This window comes from Trichechus manatus, unplaced genomic scaffold (genome assembly GCF_000243295.1).
Source record: "Trichechus manatus latirostris isolate Lorelei unplaced genomic scaffold, TriManLat1.0 scaffold00180, whole genome shotgun sequence".
Lineage (NCBI taxonomy): Eukaryota > Metazoa > Chordata > Mammalia > Sirenia > Trichechidae > Trichechus > Trichechus manatus.
In genome coordinates, this window is record NW_004444116.1 from 1,405,415 (window position 1) to 1,419,745 (window position 14,331).

The following is a 14,331-nucleotide window of genomic DNA, read 5'->3' on the forward strand; positions in this document are numbered from 1 at the left end:
TGTGTATATTCTCAACAACAACAACAAAATAAAAATAAACTATATGTTTATATATATATGTATACATATATATGAATATTCTCTTACATGACCATAAAAACATTACCCTACCTGAGAAAATTTTATACCAGGGATCAGCAAACTTTTTCTGTAAAGGGCCAGATAGTAAATTTTTGGCTTTGTGGATCATACCATGTGGGTGGAAACTACTCATATCTGCTGTGGTAGTGAAAAAGCAGATGTACACAGTATGTAAACAAATGGATGTAGCTGTGTTCCATTAAAGCTTCCAGGGCTGTATTTGGCCTACTGGGCTGTAGTTTGCCTGCCCTGTTCTAAGATACCATTCTTATTTATATTTTCCTAATTCTTCAAAGAATTATTTTCTCTTTTTAATCTAAGAGCCACATTTCACAGATTGCATTTAATTGTGTCTCTTAAATCTAGAACAGTACCCTCCCCACACTCTCTTTTTATTTTCATGAAATTCTTTGTTTTAAAAAGTCCAGGCCTGTTATAGAATGAGCTGCATTCTGAATTTATCTGAAAGTACCCTCATTATTAGTTTCATGTTAAATATTTTTAGTAAAAATGCTGCACAGTTGATGAGGCAAATGATGTCAGATTGTCTTATTATTGGGGTTGCTGAGTTTGATCATTCGGTTAAGTTTGTGACTTGGACGTCTCTATTTTTCCCTTTGTAATTAGTAAGCAAGCAGTGTGGTGATATTTTGAGACTGAGAAAGTCCTGTCCCCTGCTCATTTTGCTCATTTTACCCAGTGATTTTAGCACCGTTTGTTCCTTGACTGAACTATTTCATCAGGGCTATAAAATACTGATTTTATAAATCTATTATTCCTTCTACATTAGTTAGCAATCTTCTGTAAAAAAGAGCTTTCTTATTTTGTATGTATGTTCCTTTTTTAGAAATAGTTGTGAGGAGAAAAAAATGGATAGTAGCAATCGGGAATGTATAAAGCCAACAAAGGATATTACTATTGTTGTTATTATTGTTACTACCACTATTACTGTTTCTGGTTAATGTTGTTGTACTTTTAGGAGTATCCCTGAGGAGACAGTCAAAAGAAAGTTATCCAGAACAGGGCAATCTGAAGCTGGGGATGGCAACAGTATTGGTGAGTGCTCATTCCTTGGCTTCCCTGAATCTGAAGAAAGAGGGGCTTTGGTGGTGAGGGAGGATCACTTCTCTGCTTGGAAACAGGGATTCAAACTGCAAAGAAACAGCAAAGGTCTTGGACAGGAGCTGTTGTGCAAATGATTCAGACAGTTGTTCTATGAAGAGACCACAGGACCTCAAGAGATGCTGAGCCAGCTCCGGGAACTTTGCCATCAGTGGCTGCAGCCTGAGACTGACACCAAGCAGCAGATCCTGGAACTGCTGGTGTTGGGGCAGTTCCTGACTGTCCTGCCTAAGGAGCTCCAGGCCTGGGTGCAGGAGCATTACCCAGAGAACAGGGAGGACGTGGTGGTTGTACTGGAGGATTTGGAGCTAGAGCTTGGAGAAACAGGACAGCAGGTGGGAAGGGTCAGGTGTGCTTTTTTGCAGAAAAGCAGGAATTGAGACCTCTGATCAGAGAGGTAGACATGAGCTCACCAGTGGGAGGAGAATTGCTAACTTTGGTTCAGTTTCTTTTCAGTCTGGCTGTTCATTTCTATCGTTTTCACCTCAGCCTTACCTGTTCCCTAATGGGAAGAAACAGAATGAGCTCCAGATTCCCCAGTCCATTGCCTTTGCCCCTCTGTGGTTTCTCTTTGTTCTCTTTTCTAACATGGAATTATTTTTCTGAACAGCAGTTCCCTCCTAAGCCCACTTGTACCTAATTGTCCCTAGGACTCAGACCAGGCAAAGAAACAGAAAAGGCTTGTGGAGGAGATGGCCCCTCTGAAAACAGTGCAGGAGCAACAGGTCCAGCTCAAGTATGAAGTCCCAAAGCCTGAACAAGAAAAGGGTAAGAAATAGATTGCATCTTCTTGTGAGTGAGATGTGGTGGGCTATGTATTTCTTCTTGAAACCCTGCTCAGCACCCTTGATGTTTGGCTCTTTGTTTTTTGTTTTGAGTAAGTTATTGAAGTATAATTTGTTGTTGTTGTCATTAGGTGCTGTCAAGTCAGTTCCCGCTAATAGCGACCCTGTGTACAACAGAATGAAACACTGCCTGGTCCTGCGCCATCCTCACAATCGTTGCTATGTTTGAACCCATTGTTGCAGCCACTGTGTAGTCCATCTCATCTAGGGACTTACTCTTTTTCACTGACTCTCTACCTTGCCAAGCATGATGTCCTTCTCTAAGGACTGGTCCCTCCTGATAACATGTCCAAAGTACGTGAGACAAAGTCTCGCCATCCTCACTTCCAAAGAGCACTCTGGCTGTACTTCTTCCAAGATAGACTTGTTTGTACTTCTGGCAGTTCGTAGTATATTCAGTATTCTTCACCAACACCACAATTCAAAGGCATCAATTCTTCCTCGGTCTTCTTTATGCATAGTCCAGCTTTTGCATACATATGAGGCAATTGAAAACATCATGGCTTGGGTCAGGCACACCTTACTCCTCAAAGTGACTTCTTTGCTTTTCAACACTTTAAAAAGGTCTTTTGCAGCATATTTGCCCAGTGCAATACGTTGTTTGATTTCTTGACTGCTGCTTCCATGAACATTGTTTGGGAATCCAAGTAAAATGAAATCCTTGACAACTTCAGTTTTTTCTCCATTTATCATGATGTTGCTTATTGGTCCAGTTGTGAGGATTTTTGTTTTCTTTATGTTGAGGTGTAATCCATACTGAAGGCTGTAGTCTTTGATCTTCATCAGTAAATGCTTCAAGTCCTCTTTGCTTTCAGCAAGCAAGGTTGTGTCATCTGCATATCACAGGTTGTTAATGAGTTTTCCACCAATCCTGATGTTGTGTTGTTCTTCATATAGTCCAGCTTCTTGGATTATTTGCTCAGCATACAGATTAAATAAGTATGGTGAAAAGATACAGTGCTGACACATATCTTTCCTGATTTTAAACCATGCTGTATCCGCTTGTTCTATTCTAACAACTACTTCTTGGTCTATGTGCAGGTTCCTCGTGAGCAAAATTAACTATTCTGAAATTCCCATTCTTTGCAATGTTACCCATAATTTGTTATGATCCACACAGTCAAATGCCTTTGCATAGTCAATAAAACACAGGCAAACATTTTTCTGCTACTCTTTGCTTTCAGCCAAGATCCATCTGACAACAGCAGTGAGATGCCTTGTTCCACATCCTCTTCTGAATCTGGCTTGAATTTCTGGTGGTTCCCTGTGGATGTACTGCTGCAACCATTTTTGAATTATCTTCAGCAAAATTTTACTTGCATGTGATATTAATGATATTGTTGGATAATTTCTGCATTCTGTTGGATCACCTTTCTTTGGAATGGGCACACATATTGATCTCTTCCAGTTGGTTGGCCAGGTAGCTGTCTTCCAAATTTCTTAGCATAGACAAGTGAGCACCTCCAACACTGCATCTGTTTGTTGAAACATCTCAATTGGTATTCCATCAATTCCTGGAGCCTTGTTTTTTTGCCAGTGCCTTCAGTGCAACTTGGACTTCTTCCCTCAGTACCATCAGTTCTTGATCATATGCTACCTTCTGAAATGGTTGAACATTGACCAGTTCTTTTTGATACAGTGACTCTGTGTATTCCTTCCATCTTCTTTTGATGCTTCCTGCATCGTTTAATATTTTCCCCTTAGAGTCCTTCAGTATTGCAACTCGAGGCATGAATTTTTTCTTCAGTTCTTTCACCTTGAGAAATGCCGAGCATGTTCTCCCATTTTGGTTTTCTAACTCCAGGTCTTTGCCCATGTCATTATAATACTTTTCTTTGTCTTCTCGAGCCGCCCTTGAAAAGCTTCCGTTCAGCTCTTTTACTTCATCATTTTTTCCTTTCACTTTAGCTACTCTGTGTTCAAAACCAACTTTCAGAGTCTCTTCTGGCATCCATTTTGGTCTTTTTTTTTTTTTAATGGGTTTTTGCTTTCTTCATGTATATCTTTGATGTCATCCCAGACTCGTCTGGTCTTTGGTCATTAGTGTTAAATGTGTCAGATCTATTCTTGAGATGGTCTCCAAATTCAGGTGGAATATAGTCAAGGTTGTATTTTGGTTCTCATGGACTTGTTTTAATTTTCTTTAGTTTCGACTTGATCTTGCATATGAGCAATTGATAGTCTGTTTTGCATCCAGCTCCTGGCCTTATTCTGACTGTTGATATTGAGCTTCTCCATCATCTCTTTCCACAGACATAGTCGATTTGATTCCTGTGTTTTCCATCTGGTGAGGTCCACGTGTATAGTTGCCATTTACATTGTAGAAAAAAAGTACTTGCAATGAATAAGACATTGGTCTTGTAAAATTCTGTCATGTGACTTCTGGTGTTGTTTCTGTCACCAAGGCCATATTTTCCAACTACTGATCCTTCTTTTTTTCTGACTTTTGCATTCCAATGTCCAGTAATTATCAATGCATGTTGAGTGCATGTTTGACCAATTTCAGACTGTAGAAGTTGTTAAAAATCTTCAGTTTCCTCATCTTTGGCATTAGTGGTTGGTGTGTGTATTTGAATAATAATTGTATTAACTGGTCTCCCTTATAGGTGTATGGATATTATCTTATCTCTGACAGTATTGTACTTCAGGATAGATCTTGAAATGTTCTTTTTGACGATGCGTGCAACGCCATTCCTCTTCATTTTGTCATTCCTAGCATAGTAGACCATATGATTCTTTAATTTAAAATTGCTAATTCTAGTCCATTTCAGCTCACTAATGCCTAGAATATCAGTCTTTATGTGTTCCATTTCATTTTTGACAGCTTCCAATTTTCCTAGGTTCATACTTCATACGTTCCACATTCCGATTATTAACGAATGTTTGCACCTGTTTCTTCTCGTTTTGAGTCGTGCCACATCAGCAAATGAAGGTCAGAAAACTTGACTCCATCCACATCATTAGGGTTGACTTTACTTTGAGGAGGCAGCTCTTCCCCAGTTGTGTTTTGAGTGCCTTCCAACCTGAGGGGCTCATTGTCTGGTACTGTATTAGACAGTGTTCCATTGCTATTCATAAAGTTTTGCACTGGCCAGTTTTTTTCAGAAGTAGACTGCCAGGTCCTTCTTCCTAGTCTGTCTTAGTCTGGAAGCTCAGCTGAAACCTGTTCACCCTGGGTTACCTTTCTGGTATTTGAAATACCAGTGGCATAGCTTCCAGTATCACAGCAACACGCAAGCCTCCACGGTATGACAAACTGACAGACGTGTCGTGGGAGGTATAATTTACACACAGTAAAATTTACCCTTTTTAAGTGTACAGGTCCGTAAATGAGTTTTCACAAATGTGAAACAATTATAGTCTCGTAATTACCACCACATTGAAGATATAAAAGATTTTCATCATCCCAGAAATTTCCCTTCTGACCTTCCCTTGGTGTTTTATTCAGCTGAAACCAAAGTCCTGTACTGTCAAGGCTTTCACCTTGTTCTTCTCCCCCATACTGTAGAGAGGAATAAAAAAAAGTAGTGCTAGTTTCTCATCCAAGGCAAAGAATCCCAGCCACATGCTTCATTACTCATTTTTTTTTCCTTCTTCATGTTATAAATGGCTACTGTGTTTTATTTCTAAATGTCAGCTTGGGTTATTATTTTGCTGTACTACATTTTCTTTGTCATTGAAATTCCTCTTTCCAATTTCTGTCCCTTAAATTTTTCTTTCTCTTTCCAGACTGATACAAACTCTGCTTCTCTTTTTTTAGTGTCATCTTAATACTCCCATTGAGGTTGTTACCTCCTATTCATTCTTGATCATTTAAACACAAATTCAGTAGTGTTGGACTCTAGCTTGAAACCCTTCATTGAGCTGGGTAGTTTTATTCTCTCTACTTTTTTGAGATGTTTGAAAATTTTATCGTAAAAAGCGAAACATAAAAATAAGGGAAAAAAAAAATCAAAACCCATTAACTTCAGTGACTCCCCATTGCCATTAACAAAAGTACCACATGGCCTGGTCTGGTATCTGCTGACTTCTCAGCATCACTTCTCAGCTGGTCACTAGGGTGACCAACTTGTTGAGACTTTTAGCATTGAAAGTCACATCTCCTGGGAAACCCTTCAGTCCCAGGCAAATCAGGACAGTCACCCTGTGTCCCCCCTCTCATGCTATATATTGCTATCTTGCTGAACTATATTCCATTTCTCATTTGCCCCTTGCTGCTTCTCTTTCCTGAGCCTCTCCTGCCTTGTTTCCTCTGTCTGGATCACTTTATCCTCACTCTCCCTCACTAATTCCTATTTATCCTTCAGTGCATATTTTAGATATCATTTCCTCTATCCTTCCTTAAGTCCCCCAAGTCTGGGTTAGTTTCCCTGTCTATGCTCCTTGAGACCCAAGATTTTTCCTATTATAGAGCTGATCACATTATTTTATAGTTACTAGTTTACAGACTAAAAGGGTAGGGACTTAATTTTGTTTCCTAAATCTGCTACAGTCCCTGGCTTAGAGTAGACAATAAATGTGTATTTGAGGAATGAATGATTATATATCTAAAAGCATCCCTTACCTACTAGCTACTTCCCTGTTCAATTTTTGAGTCTGCTTCAAAGATCACCTTCTTCTGGAAGCCTTCTGAGTAAAGTAGCTGAAAGAGAGGGACCTACTTTTTCTGAATAGCATTGCAGAAATGGATTTATGCCATGTAATCAATGGTTAATGTATATCTTAAATACGAAGTGACTGCAGTGACAGTATATTCTTGAAAATATTCCTTTCCCTGTAGCTCTGTTGAAACCCAGAGGGATTAAGTTACCTTTCTAAGATTAGTCGGCTTGTCAGTGACAAAATTGGCACCATGTCTACATTTCTTTATTTTTAAAGTGTTATCATTCTGTCATCCCTTTCTTATTGACCCCAGAGTCCTTAATTGACCTTTCTTTTCTACTCTCCATGTGGCAAACCATTTTCAAGAATGTACAACCATATCCTTTAGGATGGTTTGTTTGCTTGCTTGCTAGCTTCTGTGTGTGTTCATGTGTCTATATCTCACATGATAAAACTAAAACTATTTAAAATAAGTTCCTTCCCACCACAATCCCCTATCCCTTCCCCAAAAGCAGCCACTGTTAATAATTTCTTGTGTATTGTTCCATATATATATATGTATATATGTATATGTATATATATGCATGCATATATATATTCTGTACATACACAGCATGTACAGACTTCACTTTGCACACATGCTTGATTTAAAATTTTTCCTCGTTGCAGATTTCTTTCCCCACGCATTAAAAAAAAGTGACTGGTGGTACATATTTAATGTTTCAGATGAGGAGAGAAGGAATGAGAATGGGAAGCTGGTCATTGAGACAGACTCTTGCAGAGGAGTGGAATCATCTGGGAAAATATCTGAACCTGTAGAGGCTTGTTATGAGTACTCTAACTTGGAAAGGCAGCAGGCAAAACCCATGGAGAAGCCTGACTATAAATGCTCCAGATGTGGGGAGGGATTCGTTCAGCACTCAGACCTGATAAAACATGAGGGAGTGCACATGGGAGAAGAGCTCTGTGATTCTGAAGTGTGTCACAGTTCTATTCTTACTGGACATCAGAAAATTCGCTCTAGAGAGAAAGGTCATCAATGTCACCAGTGTGGGAAAGCCTTTCAGAGGAGTTCACACCTTGTCAGACATCAGAAAATCCATCTTGGTGAGAAGCCTTATCAGTGCAAAGAGTGTGGAAAAGTCTTTAGTCAGAATGCAGGCCTTTTGGAACATCTCAGAATCCATACTGGAGAGAAGCCTTATTTATGTAGCCATTGTGGAAAGAACTTCAGGCGCAGCTCTCACCTTAATCGACACCAGAGAATTCACAGTCAAGAGGAGCCCTGTGAGTGCAAGGAGTGTGGAAAAACTTTTAATCAGGCCCTGCTCCTCACCCACCATCAGAGAATCCATAGTCACTCAAAAAGTCATCAGTGTAATGAGTGTGGGAAAGCCTTCAGTTTGACCTCGGACCTTATTCGACATCACAGGATTCACACTGGAGAAAAACCTTTCAAGTGTAATGTGTGCCAGAAAGCCTTCCGACTAAACTCACACCTTGCTCAACATGTGAGAATCCACAATGAAGAAAAACCCTATGAGTGTAATGAGTGTGGAGAAGCCTTCAGGCAGAGGTCAGGCCTTTTCCAACATCAGAGATACCACCACAGAGATAAACTGGCTTGATGAGGTATCCTCTCCTTATAGAAAATCAGAGAGGGATATGCTGGTAATCTAACAACACTTTGGGAAAAGTCTCTCTAACCAACTCTGGCATCAGAGAATTCTTTGGGGCCAAGTTGGAGGCTGCTTGCCTTCCATTCCCTCTCATTTTAGTTTCCTCTCCTTTGTTTTCCTTGACGTCAGCTTTGGACCACAATGTAACCTGACCCTATGAATGCCAGTAAATTTCCATTAGTCAGAAAAGACTGCCTTAAACTTGCCTAAGCCAGATTTGGCACACCCTGCATGCACAGAAGGGCCAGCTATGGCTGTTGGTTGACCTCGACAGAGAATGCAGCAACAGGTGGAACGAATCAGAAGGAAAATCATCATCCAGACCCCATTCCAAAGAGAGAGGTCCGACGAGAACCATATCACCTTCTGTTTCCTGGCCGCCATAATTCCTGTAACATCTTCCTTCTAGAATTTTCCCTCCCCAGTACGCCTGTCTGGCTGCCATCTTGCTGCCCAAATCACATATAAGCCCTGCTTTCCCATAGCTCGGGGAGTCGGATCCGAGGAACTTCCTCCCGGCTCCTTGCTCTGTGCATTGCAATAAAGTTACTTTCTCTTTCTCAAAGGCTGATGTCCAGATTATTGGCAGGTCTGAGCGCACCAGCCAAAACCTACCTTCTAGGGTTAGGCAACAATTTTTGGGACCCAATGTGGGGCCAGAGGGTCACACAGACTCTCCGTCTGGAGACCAGCACCCCCTCGACCACAAGTGCAACCTCCATTGACCCTCAACGCACACCCAGCCTTTTGTTCAGGAGGATCAGGTGGGTCTCCTACCTGCAACTGAGATGGTGACCAGCCCAAGGCACTTTTACTTTGAGAATTAGAAACTAACTCAGGTATGGACATCCACTAGGTAAGTGCCCTTGAAATTTCCCTTTTTAAGTGTAAGTGCCTGGGATTGCAGGTAGGGAAGTATCTGGAGGACTGAAAGTAGGACTAAGACATCCCCGTTAAAGGGGATTGAAGCACTGCTGAGACATCCTCGTTACTTGGTCCCCCAGTCGATGGCAGAGAATGGGCAGCCTAGTTTCTGGTTGACCTTGGTCAGGCTCCGGTTCTGGTTCTGGTCCTGAATGAGAGCGTGTATGGGAGTGAGATATTGGGAACCAACATGGTGTCCCTGAATATTCCCCCTTAGGTTGCATACTTAAAAACTGGTCTTTTGTAATGCTGCCTGGCCCCAGTACCAGTTGGAGTTTGCAAAAGAGAGGGAAAATGGGATGAAATCCCCTACGTACAAACCTTTATGTCTCTTTGGCAAAATAAAAGCCTACAAAAACAGTGTAAGCTGATGGTGCAGAGTGCAGGGGAAGAGGGAGGCAGAGATAGGAAAGCTCTGGTCCTTCCAGACCCAGAGAGCAATCCATACCCCCTTCAGCCTTTTGCCTCCACCTGTGCCTCCTCCTCCTTATGCACTTGGGGTTGTGGGACCTGGTCTTTGCATGGCACCAGCCCCGGTGGCCCTCACCAGCAGCAGCCAGTACCCCTTTGGCAGAACCCTCCGGCACCCCTCCGGTGAATTGCTTGCCAGCCCCTCATGAGTCAGGAACTCCCCGTCCTGCCCAGGGAATAGTCTCCCCAGTGCACACCCGTAGTGGGGTGCAATTTGCCAAGGATCCACCCAAGTCTCCTCAGAGCAGTTTCTGCTGAGACAAATGCCTGCCGTACTGGATCACAACAGCTAGCTTAGAGGGTTTATCTAGGTCCATACACTGTTCTCTACCACTGACCTGTAGATGACCCAAAACGCACAGCAGGTTTATTTGTGTCCATCTTTGCAATGTATCACCGTAATTGGGCTGACTGTCAGTCACTCCTAAATATTCTTTTAACTCCAGAAAAACAGAGGATGGTCTTAGAAAAGGCACACCAAGAGGCCAACAGATTGCATAACCTCAACCCTCAGAATGATATTAGACTCCCGGGACCCCAAGCTGTACCTTCCATAAATCCATGCATGCTGGGACCCAAATGATCAGCTGGGGCTAGGACAGCTAGAACATTATAAAAACTGTTTGATAATTGGTTTACTGCAGAGGGCCCCAAAACAGATGAGCCTTGGAAAAGTTCAGGGTGTACAACAAGGCCCCAAGGAAAATCCCTCCAGCTTCCTAGAATGGGTATACGAAGCATATTGGCAGTTTACTGATATCCCAGAAGACCCAGAGAATGCTAGGCTAGTAAATATGACTTTTCATCAGCCAGAGTGTCCCCGACATTAGGCGAAACTTCCGAGGTTAGAAGGAGGTCAGCTGATGACTTGGGTTGAGGGGGCCCAGGGGCTCCCCTGCAGACCATGCAGCCAATCCCCATCTCCCACAAGGATCCCCAGGTTGTGTTAACAAGGAAAGGACAACTTACTGAATTCTTAGTGGACGTGGGCACAACCTATTACTTCATGCCATCTAGAAAGAAAGAGGGCTCTTAACTTCATGTAAGAAATAAACATGCAGAAGAGATTCTGGCCCTTCTGGAAGCAGTAAATTTACCAACACTGACGGCAGTTATAATTGCCCAGGGCACTAGAAGGGAGAGTCTCTCATAATTAAAGGAAATCACCTTGATGATCTGGCGGCCAAACAAGCTGCCAGGATAGATACCCCTGCCACCTGCCTTGCTTGAAACCCTCAGTCAGCAATGTGTCACCTGTGCGAAGAATAGTCCAAAAACAGGCCCACCACCTCCTATGCCTGGGGTACAAGCCAGCAGGACCTGACCCAGAGAAGACTGGCAAGTGGACTTCATGGTTATGCCAACGGCTACAAGAGGTTTCAAGTATCTTTTAGTGTTTGTAGATACCTTAACTGAATGAGTAGAAGCCTTTCCCTGCTAAACGGAAAAGGCATCCGAGGTAAGCAAAGCGCTCCTCGATGAAATTATTCCTAGATTTGGCCTACCTTACTCAATTTAAAGCAATAATGGAGGAGCTTTTGTATCCAAGGTTACTCAGGAAGTTTCAAGGCATTTAGGAATCCGGTGGAAATTACATGCTTCCTGGAGGCCATAGTGGACTGGAAAAACAGAGAAGAAGCTTTGCCAAGAGACCAGCCTGCCCTGGATCAAACTGCTACACATTGCCCTGTTGAGAGTCCAGGTGACCCCTAGAAGCAGGCTCCAGTTGAGCCCCTGTGAAATGCTGTATGGGAGACCTTTCCTTAAGGCAGCCTGGGGATGTAATGCTTCAGATTTTCCTCAAGTAGTCCAGGAACTTAGTGTTTCCAGGTACCTTAGGTCACTATATGTGACTCTGAAAGCTATTAACCAGTATGCTTCTAGTCATATGTTCTTTCCCACAGATTGAAGTGGGAATGCGAGCCTCCAGAAGACTTAAGACTACTCTTTAAGAAGCAGCCTCAACCTACAGATAAGTGACCTACATCTACCTCTTTCTGCTAGTAGCCATTTCCACCTTATAAGTCTTCTTTGCCTGCTACCCCCAGGAGCTAATCATGTTCTTAATATTTGGTCCTTGCCTGTTAAAATTCAAACTAGGTCCCACAACAAAAGTATTAGCCCAAGAGACAGAAAGGGCCGCATAAACCAGAGACTTCATCAGCCTGAGACCAGAAGAACTAGATGGTGCCTGGCTACCACAACAGAGAGTCCCTGATGGAGCAGGAAAAAGGTAGAGTGTAGAACGCAAATTCTAGTAAAAAGACCAGACTTGATGGTTTGATTGAGATTCGAGGGATCCTGGAAGACATGGCCCCTTGGCTCTCTCTCAGCCCGAAACTAAAACCATTCCTGAGGCCAACTCTTCAGGCAAAGATTAGACTGGACTATGGGACATAAAATGATACTCGTGAAGAGTGTGCTTCTTAGCTCAAGTAGGTACTTGAAATTACATGAGCAGCTCTCGTCCGGAGGTGAGATGAGAAGGCAGAGAGGGTCAGGAGTTGTTTCAATGGACATGGGAAATCCGGGGTGGAAAGAAGAGTGTGCTGTCACAGTATAGGGAGAGCAAGTAGGGTCACAAAACTATGTATAAATTTTTGTATGAGAGACTAACTTGAATTGTAAACTTTCACTTAAAGCACAACAATAAAAAGAAAAAAAAAATTTCAACCTAGGTCCCTAAAACTCCACCCCATGTCAGCAGGAAGTAGCCAGATGAGTCACCGACCCTTATCCCTTAAGATTAAGGAATTGCTACAACTCGAGGGGGGACTGTAACCTGATCCTATGAATGGCGGTAAATTTCCATTGTAAGACTTCCTTAAACTAGCCCAAGCCAGATTTGGCCCACCCCACATGCACAGAAGGGCCAGCTGTGACTGTTAATTGACTTCAACAGCAGGCACAGCAACAGGTGGAACGAATCAGAAGGAAAATCATTACCCAGACCCCATTCTGAAGCAAGAAGTCTGACAAACCATGTCACCTCCTGTTTTCCTGGCCGCCATAATTCCTGCAGCGTCTTCCCTATGTATTCCTTCCAGAATTTTCACTCCCCAGTATGCCTGCACAGCCACCGTCTTGCTGCCAATATCACCTATAAGCCCTGCTTCCCCATAGCTCGGGGAGTTGGATCTGAGGAACTTCCTCCTGGCTTCTTGCTCTGCGCGTTACGCTGAAGTTACTTTCTCTTTCTCAAAGGCTGGTGTGTAGATTATTGGCAGGTCTGAGTACACTGGACAGAACTCACCTTCTAGGGTTTGGCAACAACAAGAGTTTGACCATAGATGTTACTGTGGAACCAAAGTTACACAGCATTCCTTACTGCAGGACTTCCCAGAGCCTTTTACATGATAAATAAGTATTATGAATCTCCAAGTAGTAGACCACCTCATGACTGACCGAGAGTTTGGAGTCAGCAGTGAATGAAGTATCCACAGATTTACAGGCTCAAGCAGAACAAGGGCAGATTGGTGTTTTTACATGTGCCATAGCAACAAGACATCTGTAAAATAAAACTAGTGATGTTTAGAAATATACCACTCTCAAAAGGGACTTAAAGTTACAGGTTAATGGTGAAAATTTCTCTTTAGCTGATATTGACCCCACCCGCCTCCGACAGCTAATCAGTGAAAGCATTTTTGGAAAGCAAAGACGATCTTTTGCTGGTTAACTGTAGAACTCGCCGTCAGGATTGGTTTCATGTGATTTTACCATTTCCCATCCCCATTCCTGCCACATTACATCGTTCATTCAAGTTATAAATCAAGGTTTTACTTAAACTGTGGAAAAGATTTCATGAATCATTTGAATGAGCCATGTTGAATTAATCAACCTGTCTTACTTAATAACCCCAGTGGCAGTAGAATGGCTGGTGCATAGACACTATTCAGTAAATGTCTGGTGGAAGAAATTGGACTTTTTTTCCCTTAATATTGATGAGATGCAATTTAAAAATGTTACTTGTTTTGAAATTCTTTGAAAGCCAAATAGTAAAGACAGCTTGGAGGAAACCATGACCTTTATATAGTGAGTACCAAAATGTCATAGTAATGATGAAGAATATTAAGCTTAAGGGAATCCACTCCCAAACATCACCAGGATGATAAACATAACTTACTGATTGGTAGTAGCTGTGTAGGGTACTACTGTCCAGAGAAGTCTTCTCATTGGTGTGGGCAGATTGGTAAACCCCAACGTATTGGTTAGGACTAGGGTTTGCTGCATATAGTAATAATTATAATGGTGAAGAAATGGTAATGACGTTTTTTCCTCTCAAAAGGCCACAGATGCATAGTCTAGAACTAGTAACGTAGTTCCATGGTGTCACTGGGGACTCAAGCCTCTGCCTTTCTGCCCCACCATCCTAGTGTATACCTTTAGTTCTTAAGGTTATCATATGATCTCAGTGGCTGCTGAAGCTTTAGCCACCACATGTGAAAAGTGGACAAAAACCTGCTGAAAATCAAACTTGTTGCCATCGAGTCAATTCCAACTCATATCGACCCTATAGGACAGAGTAGAACTGCCCCATAGGGTTTCCAAGGAGTGCCTGGTGGATTTGAACTGCCAATCTTTTGGTTAGCAGTCATATCTCTTAACCA

At 42.3% G+C, this 14,331-nt stretch overlaps 1 protein-coding gene across 1 annotated transcript; it reads left to right on the forward strand.

Moving 5' to 3' along the window:
• Positions 1-1,122: 1,122 nt before the first annotated feature.
• Positions 1,123-8,779, forward strand: ZSCAN26 (zinc finger and SCAN domain containing 26). The gene is given in 4 exon segments (XM_004387059.3): positions 1,123-1,183; positions 1,186-1,538; positions 1,854-1,971; positions 7,377-8,779. Coding segments are annotated over 4 exon segments (1,434 nt in total). The 3' UTR covers positions 8,279-8,779.
• The last annotated feature ends 5,552 nt before the right edge of the window (positions 8,780-14,331 follow it).